The following is a 14145-nucleotide window of genomic DNA, read 5'->3' as shown; positions in this document are numbered from 1 at the left end:
CCCCCCAAATCTGGTCACTGAAATCCACAAAACAAAGGTATATGCTAAACATTACACCTGCTGGCTACAATCAAATCACACTTAAAATCTTTAATTTTGTTGTAGGAAGTTCTCTGTTTTGCCATGGATTTGTTTTTAAATGCTTTTAAAATCAAAGATGGCATGCCAGGCCAACATTAAAAAAATTAAAATGATCAAAACCCATGCTCTGAATCACGCCATAGTGTTCTCTTACCTTTTGAAGACAGCAGTTTCAGTTTTAGCATCTACAGTAAGGCTAAGGGTCTCCTTCATACTGCCATTCATTACTGTTTCAGTCACCTTGTCTGCATTTTCTACATCATCTTCTCCATCAGAACCAGCCTCCATTGCAATGCTTCCTGCAGCTGTAAATACAAATTTGAACAGCTGAAAAGGCTTCAGGAGCTAATACTGATTTTTATTCTGGAACAATGTATTTTTTGCCATTTTTACAGTTGTACATTATCACAAAATAGAAACACGATCGTTTAGATAATAAATGGTAGATAGAGTGTTTAATTTTCTATATTAACAACCCCACCTCCATTTTCTAGTCTATTTGGCAATTTGGATCACTTACAATAGCTAGCTAATCACATCTGAAGCCACATCGGAGGGTTTTAATACCTCTTATATATCCATCAGTCATGTAATTTGGAAGAAATTAAGTGGCATGGTTTCAATTTCCATTATTTTAGAAAGCAAGACATGCTTATCCTATTTGCACAATTGATGTGTTTGTACATCATGCAAAACCATAGTTTATTCTGATGTGCATAAGCCACAGAGCCTTTTCCCTCCACACATGTAGCTGGGATGATGATGTAAAAAATAATAATTTTTTTTTTACTTCCAGTTATTTGCCATTTGTCCTGTTGGCTAGCATTATAAACTGATTAACACTAACCATGGTTGTTTCAAACCTGGCTTGTTTAAACTATGGCAAACAGCAGTTAATTACAACTAAAAGCTCCCAAAATTCTTCCAGCCACACAGGAGGAGCAAACACATGAACCAGAGGCTCACTGTGATTTGTGCAAGTAATGATAAACAATGGAGTATCAAATGCATATACAGCCATATGTGTGTCTGCATTATTTAAGTGCTTTTACCTTCTGGTTGCGTTGCAAGTGCTACATTTGCACTCAGAGGATCCATGGGCTCTGTGCTGGTTTCCATCTCTACGGGTGAATTACTTCTTAAGGAATCTTTTGGACTTTGAAAGAAAACGAAAGCTTTGATGAATTCCATTTTTAGTGTTTATCAAAGTAAGTATGTTGGAACTATATTTTAGATTGGTTAAGCAGTCTGCCCATTCTGCATCATGTGAGTAGATGCCTCAACATTTTGTGCTGACAATTTGAGAGTTCTAGAAAACATTCATGTGCAATCAAAAGGGAATAAAAGGAAATGGAACACATATCAATGTATACGAGTTTATGGGAGTTTATTTCTATTTGAAAGCTAAAGAATCATTTATAATTTCAACTCTCCCTGTTGTAATTAGGATATGAAGGGAAAAGACTGCAATGTGAGCAGAGAGCCTAAATTATTTGACTTCTACATATTGCAATCACAGAAACATAGAAATAGCTGGAGAGCTGAAAAAGCACCATGTTACAGAGGAGAAGATACTGCAGGTGGTGCTGCGACCAAAAATTTGTGTCTTTTTGGTGAGCAGTTGACAAAAGAAAATGTTTTCACTCCCCATATATTTGCTTTGGGGCTGCTGACTTGAGTACTCTATAGCCATTCTCAAATGTTAGAACAGAACAAGTAGAACCAAGTGAGGAGACAACATTCCTGCACTTACAGTGGTGCCCCGCAAGACGAATGCCTCACAAGATGGAAAACCCGCTAGACGAAAGGGTTTTCCGTTTTGGAGGTGCTTCGCAAAACGAATTTCCTATGGGCTTGCTTCACAAGACGAAAATGTCTTGCGAGTTCCTGCGGGGTTTTTTCCCTCCCCCCCCTTCCCCAAGCTGCTAAGCCGCTTATCAGCTGATCCGCTAAGCCGCTTATCAGCTGATCCGCTAAGCCGCTTAACAGCTGATCCGCTAAGCCGCTTATCAGCTGATCCGCTAAGCCGCTAATAGCGCTAATCTGCTAATGGGCTTGCTTTGCAAGACAAAAAAACCGCAAGACGAAGAGACTCGCGGAACGGATTCTTTTCGTCTTGCGAGGCACCACTGTATGTCTCCCCCTGCCCACCCCACAGTTCTCCCTACAGCTCTCTTATCAATTCAGAGATACACATAAACAGTTTGACTTCCTGTAATAAAATTAACCTGCAGCTTTAAAAAGCCTCTGGGAATGACTCTTTTCAATTCAAGGTCTGCTTAAAACCAAATCCCTGCACTCACAGACTCAGAACTCCCTCAATTTTCAGCTTAGCTCATGAAAAGAGTATCAGCGCTTTCACTCAAAATTAAGTTCCATTTGATTCACAAGACATGAAGCAACACAGTACTTTCCTACCTTAGTGAAGATGTGAACTCTGAAAAGGAGGCCCAGCCAGTTTCTTTTGCTGGCATCGGCTCTTCTGTGCTCCAAACGTCAGACCCAACAGAATCCAGATTCGTACCATGTGTTGTTTCCATAGGAACATCAAAATTAGCTGACCAGTTAGGTGCTGGAAAGATTGATACATTAATCATTTTTAAAAAAGCAAAAACGTAAGAAAGCAAAAAACTGCCATAGGGCTAGGACTTAAAATATTAGATTAAAACAGATTTGGGAATTCCTTGGGCAACTTAAAACAATGCACACCTCATTAAGGAACATATATGATTTCAAAAGTACAATATTAGAATATTCCACTCCAAAACCCTCTGGATTTTAGATTTCTCCAATCCTAGTAACCCTCAGTCCTCCAAAATATGTTTCCTATTCCAAAGGTTTATCTGAATGTTTCCTTTAGCTCAAAGCAGAGTGATCCAAAGGTTTAACTGGTTCAACAAATATTTGAGGCTTTGATTCAGACTTGCCTTGTTTCAACCCCAAAGCTTTAGTCACACATCTGTGCTCAACACTGGCATTTTAATTGCCACCATGTGTTTGATATAATATTGCTTATGTGGTCAATTTATCCCAAACCAAAGAAGGGAAGTTCTAACCAGTGAGTTCTGTTTCACTTTTGAGTGTTTCTGGACAACCTGTTTTTTGATCATTCATCCTGATTTGTCTTGCAGGGAAATTAGACAATGTTGGCTGTTTAATGAGCATTCACTCTGATTTGTTTGTTGGGGGGAAGGTTAAGATGGCATTGCATCAAAGAATGTGTTATTCCCACACTTTCCATTGCATCACCCCATCACTTTACTTACTTCAAAAAGTTTGATGTTTTGGGGAAGCAGGCGCCAATAAACTTTCATTGCGCAAGCAGAGTTTACTGGTATGCGAAGGAATCTCACTTGAAAATAACGGCAGTCTGGAAGTAACCTTCCTTAATAGAATTATGCTTGTCTGAGATTTCCACTTCCAGTATCTTAAAGTGAGCAAGAAGCAATCGCATAAAAACTACCTACCTTCATTCAAATCTACTTCCATCTTGTCTTCTGTATTGGTGCTTGACTCGAACAAGTCCTGCTTTGTTCCATCCTCTTCTTCAGAATCTGTACTCTCCTCACTGTCTGTACTGCCTGAGCTTTTTTTTTTTAAAAAAAACAAAACAAAAAGAACATACACATACAGAAATATTACCGTACTTTTCGCACCATAGGACACACTGGACAATAGGACGCACCTTGTTTTAGAGGGGGGAGAACAAGGGAAAAAAATTCTTCCGCTTTCTGCCCAGCGCCCCTTCAGCGAAGCGGCAGGAGGCGCTGCGCAGAGAGTGGGAGAATTTTCCCCCTCTTGTTTTCCCGCTCTAAAACAAGGTGCCCTTTAAGGTGCATTCAGGCGGCTACCTTGCGCCTCTCCCGCTGTCTCCCGAGTTTGTGGGGCTGGCGACAGGGAGGAGCAGGCTTCTCCCCCCCCCAGCCTTCTAGCCAAGTCAGGGGCCAGCGGGAAGGGCGCGCTGCGCCTCTCCCGCTGTCCCCCAAGTTTGTGGGGCTGGCGACGGGGAGGAGCAGGCTTCTCCCCCCGCCAGCCTTCTAACCAAGTCGGGGGACAGCGGGATGGCGGCGTTCCGCCTCCCCACTGTCCCCCGAGCTTGTGGGGCTGGCAGTGGGGCTCTCCTGAAGCCTGGAGAGCGAGAGGGGTCGGTGCGCACCGACCCCTCTCGCTCTCCAGCTTCAGCGAAAGCCTGCATTCGCACCATAGGACGCACACACATTTCCCCTTCATTTTTGGAGGGGGAAAAGTGCGTCCTATGGTGCGGAAAATACGGTATTTCTACCACCCAAGGGGGGTTTTGTTTTGTTTGCAATTTTTTGCCTTGATGACACAAAAGACAACCACAGAATCTAAACTTTCCCACTGTTAATGGCAAAATTCCCACCAAACAAAACAATCTCTAGTTGGGATATAATACTAAGCCAGGGATCATGGCTCTTCCTGGCTAGAGGGGAGAAATGAAGCTGGATCAATCTTTGAATTCCGGCAAAACATTAATTAAGGTTTACTGTGACATGTGAATTAGGTCACTTGCATCATCTAATTCAGGTATCCTTGACCTTCTCAGACTCAGAATCCACTTTTAACCCAAACATGAATTCAAGGCCCTATTTCTTAATTTTTTACCATATATTTTCATGGTGGTAGTGCTCCTGTTGTGACCCACTTTGGATCAGGACGCAAGCCTGACTTAACCAGCTGAAGACGTGCAATCTTACGAAGACAACAGTAGCATAAGGATAAGAATATCATCCCGATTACTGCTAGAATGTAATATATTCATCTTTGCATTACTCTTCCTAAAAGCACCTGGCACAAGCTTATCAGTACTGAAATAGGTAATTATAGATTAGATTTAATTAGAGGCAAAACATATTCCTGCCCTCTTAAAGTTACCTGGATCTTCTCTGAGATTCTGGTGCAAAAGCAATATGCTTCTCTTCCCAGATATCTTCTTCATCGGAACCACCATCATCAAACTGCTGTATTCTCTCCTTACAGCACGCCTCAAACAAAGCAATATTGCCCTAAACATCATAAAAAGCAAATAAATTACAAAGACTAAATTCACCACTCATGAACACTGAATATCACATTTAGGTGGCTAGTCATGATGCAAAGGTAAAGGTAAAGGTACCCCTGCCCGAACGGGCCAGTCGTGTCCGACTCTAGGGTTGTGCGCCCATCTCACTTAAGAGGCCGGGGGCCAGCGCTGTCCGGAGACACTTCCAGGTCACGTGGCCAGCGTGACAGTGCTGCATCTGGCGAGCCAGCGCAGCACACGGAAACGCCGTTTACCTTCCCGCCAGTAAGCGGTCCCTATTTATCTACTTGCACCTGGGGGTGCTTTCGAACTGCTAGGTTGGCAGGTGCTGGGACCGAGCAACGGGAGCGCGGGGATTCGAACCGCTGACCTTTCGATTGGCAAGTCCTAGGCACTGAGGCTTTTACCCACAGCGCCACCCGCGTCCCAAAGTCATGATGTATGTTATGTTTAAAAAAACAAAAGCAACAACTCTGAAGTGTTACCCAACATAATTAATATTCATATCCCAAACTGTAAAGAACAGATAGGCTTCCGGTAGAAAGTATTTTGTTTCATGTTTAAAGCAAAGTTCAGATAGCGTCAGAATACTCTGCTGTTGTTCCTTAAATTTAGCATTAAAATTCTCAGAACATAATATCACCAGCTCACAGGTAGTTGACCACTTTAAACTGGTTGATTATGCCGTGCTGGAGACTTCCTATGACCTCTCCTTCCAATGAAATGGGCAACCACTGTCTCACTCAATGAGTCCCCCCCCCCCCAATTTTCGCATTGGTATCAAGGATTGGTGCCAAGCTGAATGAAAACAGCGTGGAAGACTTGCATATTGATTTCACTTCAACAGGTGCCCTCATTCTCTGGGAATGCAAGATCCCTCCCAGAGGACTCTGGGTTGATCTCATTTCCTGGGACGAGTACTTGCAAGGGAGAAGCAGCCTATGTATTTTCTCTAGTCCTTACTGCAATTAGGAGATGGGGCAAGTTTTCCTCTGGAACACAAGGGAAGCCTCAAAGAACTTAAAACAGCTGACACTCCTGATCTGACTAGGAGAGTTCATAGCAGAGCCACAAAAAAAGACCCAGCCTATGGGCTGCCAGTTCACTGTCTCTCCCATAGCACATTAGGTAAAGGTAAAGGTACCCCTGCCCGTACGGGCCAGTCTTGACAGACTCTGGGGTTGTGCGCCCATCTCACTTAAGAGGCCAGGGGCCAGCGCTGTCCAGAGACACTTCCGGGTCACATGGCCAGTGTGACATCGCTGCTCTGGCGAGCCACAGCTGCACACGGAAACGCCGTTTACCTTCCCGCTGGTAAGCGGTCCCTATTTATCTACTTGCACCCGGAGGTGCTTTCGAACTGCTAGGTTGGCAGGCGCTGGGACCGAGCAGCGGGAGCGCACCCCGCCGCAGGGATTCGAACCGCCGACCTTTTCGATCAGCAAGTCCTAGGCGCTGAGGCTTTAACCCACAGCGCCACCTGTGTCCCCTCCCATAGCACATTAGCTACCTTTATTACTCTGGCTGGGCATTCACTGTATCTGAAAACAATAGAACAAATGGGAAGTGACCATATACCAGAAAGAAGTGCTCTTAACGTTAATTTATAAAACTAAAAAGGGCCATGACCAATTCTGTCCCAAGATTAGGTCTCCAATAGTTTTACAGCATCTGTCAAAGAAACCTACACAGAGCCATCCTGAGAATACCAAAGGACTTTCCATGAGTTAACCTGCCCCACTCTGGCCATGCATTCCATCACTTAACAGCTGATGTACTTTGGATGCTGCTTCACCAACATGCCCCTAAATCTGCACCCGTTAAAACCATTTCTAGTCTCTTGTGAGGCTGAGGGACACAACTCCGTTTTTCTTGAAAGCTTATAAACAGGGTTGATAAATTCTGGCTGGCCAATGAACTGACTAGTCAATGAACATGTGACTGCTAGGATTCTGCCTCCCCCCCAAAAAAAGTACAAGGTTCTGTCCCCAACTTGACACCTTTTATATGCATACTGAGGTCAGAGACAACCCCATGGTCTTGCCAGCACCAAATGTGAAGCTGGGGAGCAGATGGTGGGGAACTAATTCCTAGAACTGCACTGTGACTCTGCTTCCAAGGTGCTGCAAGAAGCTTGGATGCACCACACCAAAAGCAGCTCCAGGTTTCTACCTCATCTTGCAGTTGGGGAGGGGGCGCAGAATATCTCTATAGTTATGCTGGGCTTCCTCTGAGCATGTTGACAGTGCAACACAAGAGCAGGGCCAAGCCCAACTGTCTCCTTCAGCTCCAAGATTGGGTGGCAGAACACTCATCATGGTGACCAAAATTATGGACCCCTACCCATCAGTATGTTTCCTGATAAAGATGCTTGAATCACTGCAGTGTTAAGACAGAATGCCACAAAAAAAATCTCTTAAAATGTTCCTCTTTACAAACAATGCCACCAAAAAGGCTCTCACACATAGTGAGAATGTGAACAAATAGCATCCATTTTGAATTTTACAATAGCTGCAAGAATATACTTACACTTTCATTTGTATTGAGGGTAAAATTGATGTCTGATACGCGATCAAAAGAAACACTGTGAACAAAGTACAAATTTATACACTAAAACAGAGAATAAATGGCATTCCACACAGACCCCTGTTCACATCAGTTCACATCATTTTATAATCTCATGAAACTGATACATTCTTTTCTACTTGTGAGGATTTTGACTGGTTACATCCAAAAAAGGAGCCAAGACCTCTGTCACAGGCTCACAGAGCTGAAGAAACAAACAAAAAAAGTATTGTGGAAACAATCCTCACTACTAGTTACCTAAACTTACAGATAACCATGCTAAAACTGCCGTAAAAATCAAATATCCTAATCCAGGAACAGATTAAACGATGAAAAGATTTAAGGGTGCCCACCTTCTTTAAATGAAGTATTAAAGCACTTTAATTTGTCAGTTCCAGATACTTAATTAAGCAGCACAGCGATAACTTACTGTATGTTTAGCATGCAAAGGCATTCACTGTGGACTGCATCTCTCCCATTTACTCTAGGCAAAGACATGTGACCATATTTTTTTCTTTATGACTCCCCCCTCCCCTCTCCTCAGTTGCATTCCATGGATAACTTGTAGCAAAATCATTTTGTAAGCCTAACCCCATATAAATTCAGAAGAGTAGTAATCTAGTTCAGTTGTGTGCATGAACAACAGAGTATGTACAGGCGAGGAAGTGGATTGCTTCACATGCCAAACAAGAATGAATCTTCACAGTAAGTAATCAATGTTCCATTCTCTTGCTTGGCGTGAGAGACATCCACTGTGGGTTGTGGAAGAGCCCTGTATGATGCTGGATGGGTTGGGTGAGTTAGGTGGCTGTCTACTGCTTGTTAAAGACCACAACAGATCTTGGGGGGTAGGAACCTTGGTGGATAGAGCAGTAGAGGTGCCAGATGCAAAGTGGAGTGGACAGGTGTTTGGCTTCTCATGCTAATGGCTGTATAGACTGATCTACCATACCAACATACGGCCATTGTAAGTCCAAACACTGAACTAGACAGACCAATTGACTGACTTGGTTAAAGGCAGTTTCCTATGACAAATGGTTACTACTGGAGAGAATGTACCAGCAATCCCTCCTATTTTGTAGGGGTTCAAGTACCAAGGTTTACATGTATACATGAAAACTGCATATAGCTAAACTCTTGAAGCTGCCCTGAAGCTAGCGGGTGAAAGGAGAGATAAAGAGCACCCACATACTCCCAAAGCTGGTGCACCGAGTGGGCTTCCCCCAGCCAGCAAGGTCAAGAGCATAAAAGTTATTTTCATCCTAAGTCTGCTTGGGTTACCCAGCACAAAAAGAGCTTTTAAGCTAGCTCTCTCATTTGCTTGCTGGGCAAGGCCCATTCGATGCACCGGCTCTAGAAGGCCAGCGATGTTCATGTGAAATCTCGAGAGAACATCCCATGGCCTTCCAGAACTGGCATGCTGAGCAAGCAAGGTGGAGAGCTTGAACGCACCTTTCGCCAAGAAGACCTGGCATGAAAAGAGCTTTTAAGCTCTCTGCCTTGCTTGGGAATTGACTTGTACAATTTCAGCCAACTGCATATACCTGAAAACATGCAAGTCAAATGTGTGTAAGATGAAAGAATTACTATACATGCTCCACTATTTTAGCCACAGAAAGGGTCTGATCACCACCATTAGCTACTCTGGTCTTTGTAGAGTGATATACTGAGCCCAGGGTGGCATCTGCTATGAATTCTGGTGCTTGGATTATTAATGTTATTATTAGGAACATTCTATGAGAATCAGAAAATAGGGATTCTAAACTTCTCAACAAATTCTTATTGAAAAATGAAGATGCATTTAGTAGGATCTAAAGCAGGCCTTTGAGCAGCCTTTACCTGATCTATGGAGCTCTGGCTTTGTACAGATTGCATCACCAGATGTTACAAATTATTCTCACTTGAATTATGCTGCTCTGCCATCTGGTGGCTGACTGAAAGCAATGCACCCATTTCAGATGAGCAACATTGCACTGAGTTTTCTTGTCCCCCTTTAGACAGATTGTCCTTCTTTCTTTTGAGTTCGCTTTCCCCAGTGATCCAACATGGTGGATGCTCTGGTACAATTTTTCTATTCCACTCATCTCTGCCTTTGGCAAATGGAACTGATAGAACACACAGTGGACACTCCCACACCAAACAGGAAACTAACCATTCTCCTTTACTATTTGGGAAGTAATGGGGGTGGGGATTCACTGTTTCCATAAACAGATATGAAAACAAAACAATTGGTGCATATGCTTGCAGCCACTCACAGGGAAGAGATCCAGCTACAGTACATAAATTAACTCACATTTTAAAACTGGGTAAGTTCTTACCTGTTCCAAACCTCCAAGGGCACACATTTAAAATATAATGAACTGACAGTACCAATCAAATCTAGTAATATTATTGGACTCAAAGGATAAGCTAAATTAATCAGCTCTATGTTCACAACCTTCACTTATGCAAAAATTACACCATATGGGTTAGCACCATACAGAACCACACAGATGTTGTGTTGGTTATGTCAATCTTCTATGAAAAGAAAACTTAATCAGAAACCTGGTACACAGTGCATTCAGAACATAGTACTCTGGATTGGGATAAAGAGGCTTCAGAGAGAGAAAAATCAACATTGTGAGCATTTGGTCTATTATTTTAGTGACAGTCATAAGAAGAGTTTGCTTCATAAATGCTAGGGATAGAGGCGTTAGACATGAGGCATAATTTAAAGGAAAAATTCCTCTTATGAGTGCACAAAATGTGTAACTGGAAAATGAACAAGCTGACTATACACAGATTATAACTAGAGAGACAGCCACTAACCATTGCAACACAAACAAATGGAAAACAGAAAGGCAGACATTAAATTTTAAAATACTCACTTGCCGATATCATCTTGGTCAGCAAACTTCTCATCGTTGAAGCCAAACTGGTCAATAAAATTGGACGTCATTTGTTGCATCTGATAATCAGAAAAGGCCTGGCAACCCCAGGACCAATGACAGTGATATAATGATTCTAATAATAGTCTAAATACTACTTGCCCATTTTGCTCCAGAAACACTTTCTCCTAAATTATATATCTATGAACACTATTGAATGTTGAAACTTGAGGGCCTTAGGGCAAGTGCCTGGTAACAGTTGCTCTTCTGTAATGATTTGGTTACTTTTTCATAAAGTAATAATTAACTTTGGCCTGAAGTTACTCTTTTAAAAACTATAGGTAAAAAGGCAACAGGAGTGTGGATACTCTTACAGAAGTAGCTTGAAGAGAAACAGTGTGACACCTCCATAAAATTGTACAGGGAAGTCTTTTTTGGATCCAGCAAAAGTTACATATATTTTGGAGGCAGTATCTACAAAGCAATTTCCTTACTAAGAAGGTTGCATCCACTAACATGGTTCTGGTAAATGAATTAGGTGCCTCGTGATGCCACCAAACAAGGCATTCAACAAATATTTAAGATAGCATCATAATTTTCTGCATAAGCCACAAAAAAAAAAAGCTATTGCAACAGTCTGGAGCTCTTTTAAGTAAGCATGATCCAGAGTAACTTTTCAAGCTGTCGTCACTAACTGGCTAGAATAAGCTAGACTCAGATTTGATGAACTACCATGGCACAGATGAAGACAGCTTTTATGCCCATGGATGGAGAAATCCCCAAAGTGTGTATCAGGAGACAGGGGGAGAAAGAGGCTAATTCTAGAATTGCAGTTAAACTAAGGCTACATTTTTACAGACAGTAAAGCATATTTTTCAAAGTGCCTTCTTTGAGTACACAGCCAGAAACTGGATGATTTTGTCGGAAAGAGAACTGTGCTAGAAAAAATAGCCTCTAAAGCACTAGTCATATATGCCTTTGGTGGTACAACTGCCAACAACCATTTCTGCAGGATCAGGGGTACACAAGACTGTGGTCTGCTTCCCCTCCCAGATAAGATTATAACCCTCTTTTAGTTCCACAGTTATGAGCATAAAAGAACAGTTAACTCACAATCAGGTGATAATAGACTAGAGAATATATTCAGTTCACTAAGACTGTTAAGAGAAATAACACAAGTATTTCCAGCTTGAGGGTGCTACACATTTGTGAAAGCAGGTAACTACTTTTAAGTTTGCCGACTAGAACACCTAAAGGAATTAACTGCCTTAACTCTTACAGGCCAGTTCACACGATGTTCCAATCAGCCAAACATGGTTTGCAGTATTAAAAACATGTGTTCTGAACTCTCCTTATGTCTCCTCAGAAAGTTGCAACTGACAAGAGTTGTTAGAGAATTGAAATTCTAATCAAATTAATGATACAGACCAAAATTACTTACATCCTGGAAGTTGTGACCATACATACCCCTCCCCCCAAATTCCACAGCTTTCAGGATATGCCTTCAATTTTTTCCTCATCTTAAAAATGCTAAATCTAAGTTTTAAAAGTTGCAAATTCCCGAGGCAATCGTCTCACCCAAGTTCTTTTCAATTAAGGCATCAATGCAAACAATTGCAAACAGTCCAGAGTTTGACTCACTTGCTGTAAAGAGGAATCCTGCGAGAAACCAGTTTCTTTAAAATCAATTTCATCGTCACTGGATGAGTGTATATGACAAGTAGTAACCTAGAGACAGAACAATTAACGAATCAGCATCAGAAAAAGGGTTTAAAACAATGCGCCCATAAGTCTGTAAGTTTTAAAATTCCTTATAAGAAAACAACAATGTCACATACTGGGGCAGGGGGCATTAATGCTTGGGAAATAAAAGCCCAGAGCTGCCTGGTAAGGCAGCAGTAGTTGTATGGCTCTGGATAAAAGCAATTAAGTGTTGTACTTTTAAATCCAAATTTTGCCAGTGTCTGCTTTGCTCTAAAAAATAAAAAATCAGACTTAAGAAATTGTAATCAAAATACACTGCATAGCTAACTCAATTTTAATTAAAAAATGATTTTAATGCACAGTGTTAAAAAGAAATACAAGTTAAACAAATTTTAGCTGCGAAATCTGTTAAATTTACACATTCTTAATTGGAGATTTTCATCATGGAAAGGCAAATTCCAGTGAAACAGCCTGCAGTCAACACCACTATGTATCATGTTGATGCATTAAATCAGTTTTAAATTCTATTCCTATGAATTTTGTCACAAGTTTTCTATGCAATAGAATATTTTTTAAATGCTTCACACATCAGAAGTGTAGCATGAGAATTCTATACTGATTCCATATTACTTATTTATATCTCCTGCTTAGAAAGAACTGTTAAGTCAATTTACTTTCAGTTAACTAAATCAATTTAAATCATTCAGCACTAATATGTATTTCCCTCTTCAAACCAAGGACAATAAAGCTGATTTTCAATTTACACATTCATTAACAAATCAGCCAACAAACCTAAGAAATTAAATATAGTTCTGCATCAGGTATCTAATGAAAGTCTGCTGTAGCAAAATGCAGCTCTGCCTTCATCAACACTACTGCCAAAAACTGTGGGTTGGATACAGAGTTCTTATAAGTAGAACTTTGCTCACGGGACACACTTGCTGGGGGAAAAGAAAGCAAATTCTGTTCATTCTTCCTTCCCCATGTAGCCCCCTGAAATGTTACTCCCAGTGGTGTACGATATGCTGTGGGGGGCATCTGTGAAGGTCACCCGTGCAATAATTTTTGAACATGGCTCATTTTCCTACAGTTAAAATAAACCACAGTTTAGGGTTCAAACACAATACTTAACTGTGGCTCATCTAAAAACAGAAAAACTTCTGACCTCCTCATGACCACACCAGAGAGCACAAAACCAAGATTCACTGCAGTTCATCCTTGTATTCGTAAGTCATGATTTAGTATTACATGGAAGTAAGTGTGTGTGAGATACACTGACTCCCAGTAGACTTGATCTATACATAGTTCAAAAAAATATATGTGTGTATATATGTATTAAATGAATTATTAAAAGACCAATCTGACTGGGATCTTAATTATAAGAAACTCTGTACTGTTCAAAAATCCAAAAGTAGGGCTCTATTTTTGCCAAGGGAATTCTCTAAGACGATACAAAGGTAGTATACTTTGAAAATTAGAGCTGCACACACTTTCAAAACAAAGATAGGATAGCAATCTCTCTTGGACACGAGTGTATATTAATGGTCCCTCGTCATCCTGCAAAAAGTGACAAGTGAAGTGCCTCGCCTTCCTTGGAGGTTTTAAAGCAAAGGTTTTTGGGAGGGGGCATATGTCATGTATGATCTGGCTGAAATCCCTGCATTCTAGGGGCTTGGACTAGATGATCTTATAGTTCTATGGTTCTATGAGTTAGAAAGGTGTTGTCCTGCATTCCTGACAAATGAGGGCCAAAATTCCCATAGATAATCCCCCAGAAACTTCATCTTATGAAACCTACTAGATCCACTGTGTTTCTTTTGTTTGTTTCTCCTAAAGAACTTGTGCAGAAAGTCTCCCATCGCTCCCTGATTTCATCTGGAAGCT

General features: G+C 41.4%; 1 protein-coding gene across 12 annotated transcripts in view; it reads right to left on the bottom strand.

Annotated features, from left to right (window-relative positions):
• Window positions 1-14145, bottom strand: part of PPP6R3 (protein phosphatase 6 regulatory subunit 3) — a 57614-nt gene that overhangs the window by 6535 nt on the left and 36934 nt on the right. For 8 of the 12 annotated variants that reach the window (XM_081919232.1, XM_081919233.1, XM_081919226.1 and 5 more), the window contains 9 exons: window positions 14060-14145; window positions 12199-12285; window positions 10558-10655; window positions 7655-7709; window positions 4978-5108; window positions 3549-3667; window positions 2500-2653; window positions 1134-1237; window positions 236-386 (listed from right to left, as the gene is read on the bottom strand). In XM_081919232.1, the coding sequence (XP_081775358.1) occupies window positions 236-386; window positions 1134-1237; window positions 2500-2653; window positions 3549-3667; window positions 4978-5108; window positions 7655-7709; window positions 10558-10655; window positions 12199-12285; window positions 14060-14145 (985 nt within the window). The remainder of the gene's footprint in view (window positions 1-235; window positions 387-1133; window positions 1238-2499; window positions 2654-3548; window positions 3668-4977; window positions 5109-7654; window positions 7710-10557; window positions 10656-12198; window positions 12286-14059) is intronic. The other 4 variants (XM_081919237.1, XM_081919227.1, XM_081919228.1 and 1 more) reach the window with 2 other exon arrangements.

Source organism: Podarcis melisellensis (genome assembly GCF_964234715.1).
Source record: "Podarcis melisellensis genome assembly, chromosome: 1".
In the NCBI taxonomy this organism is placed as follows: Eukaryota; Metazoa; Chordata; class Lepidosauria; order Squamata; family Lacertidae; genus Podarcis; species Podarcis melisellensis.
Note: the sequence above shows the minus strand (reverse complement) of the source record. Positions and strands in the feature narration are given on the sequence as shown.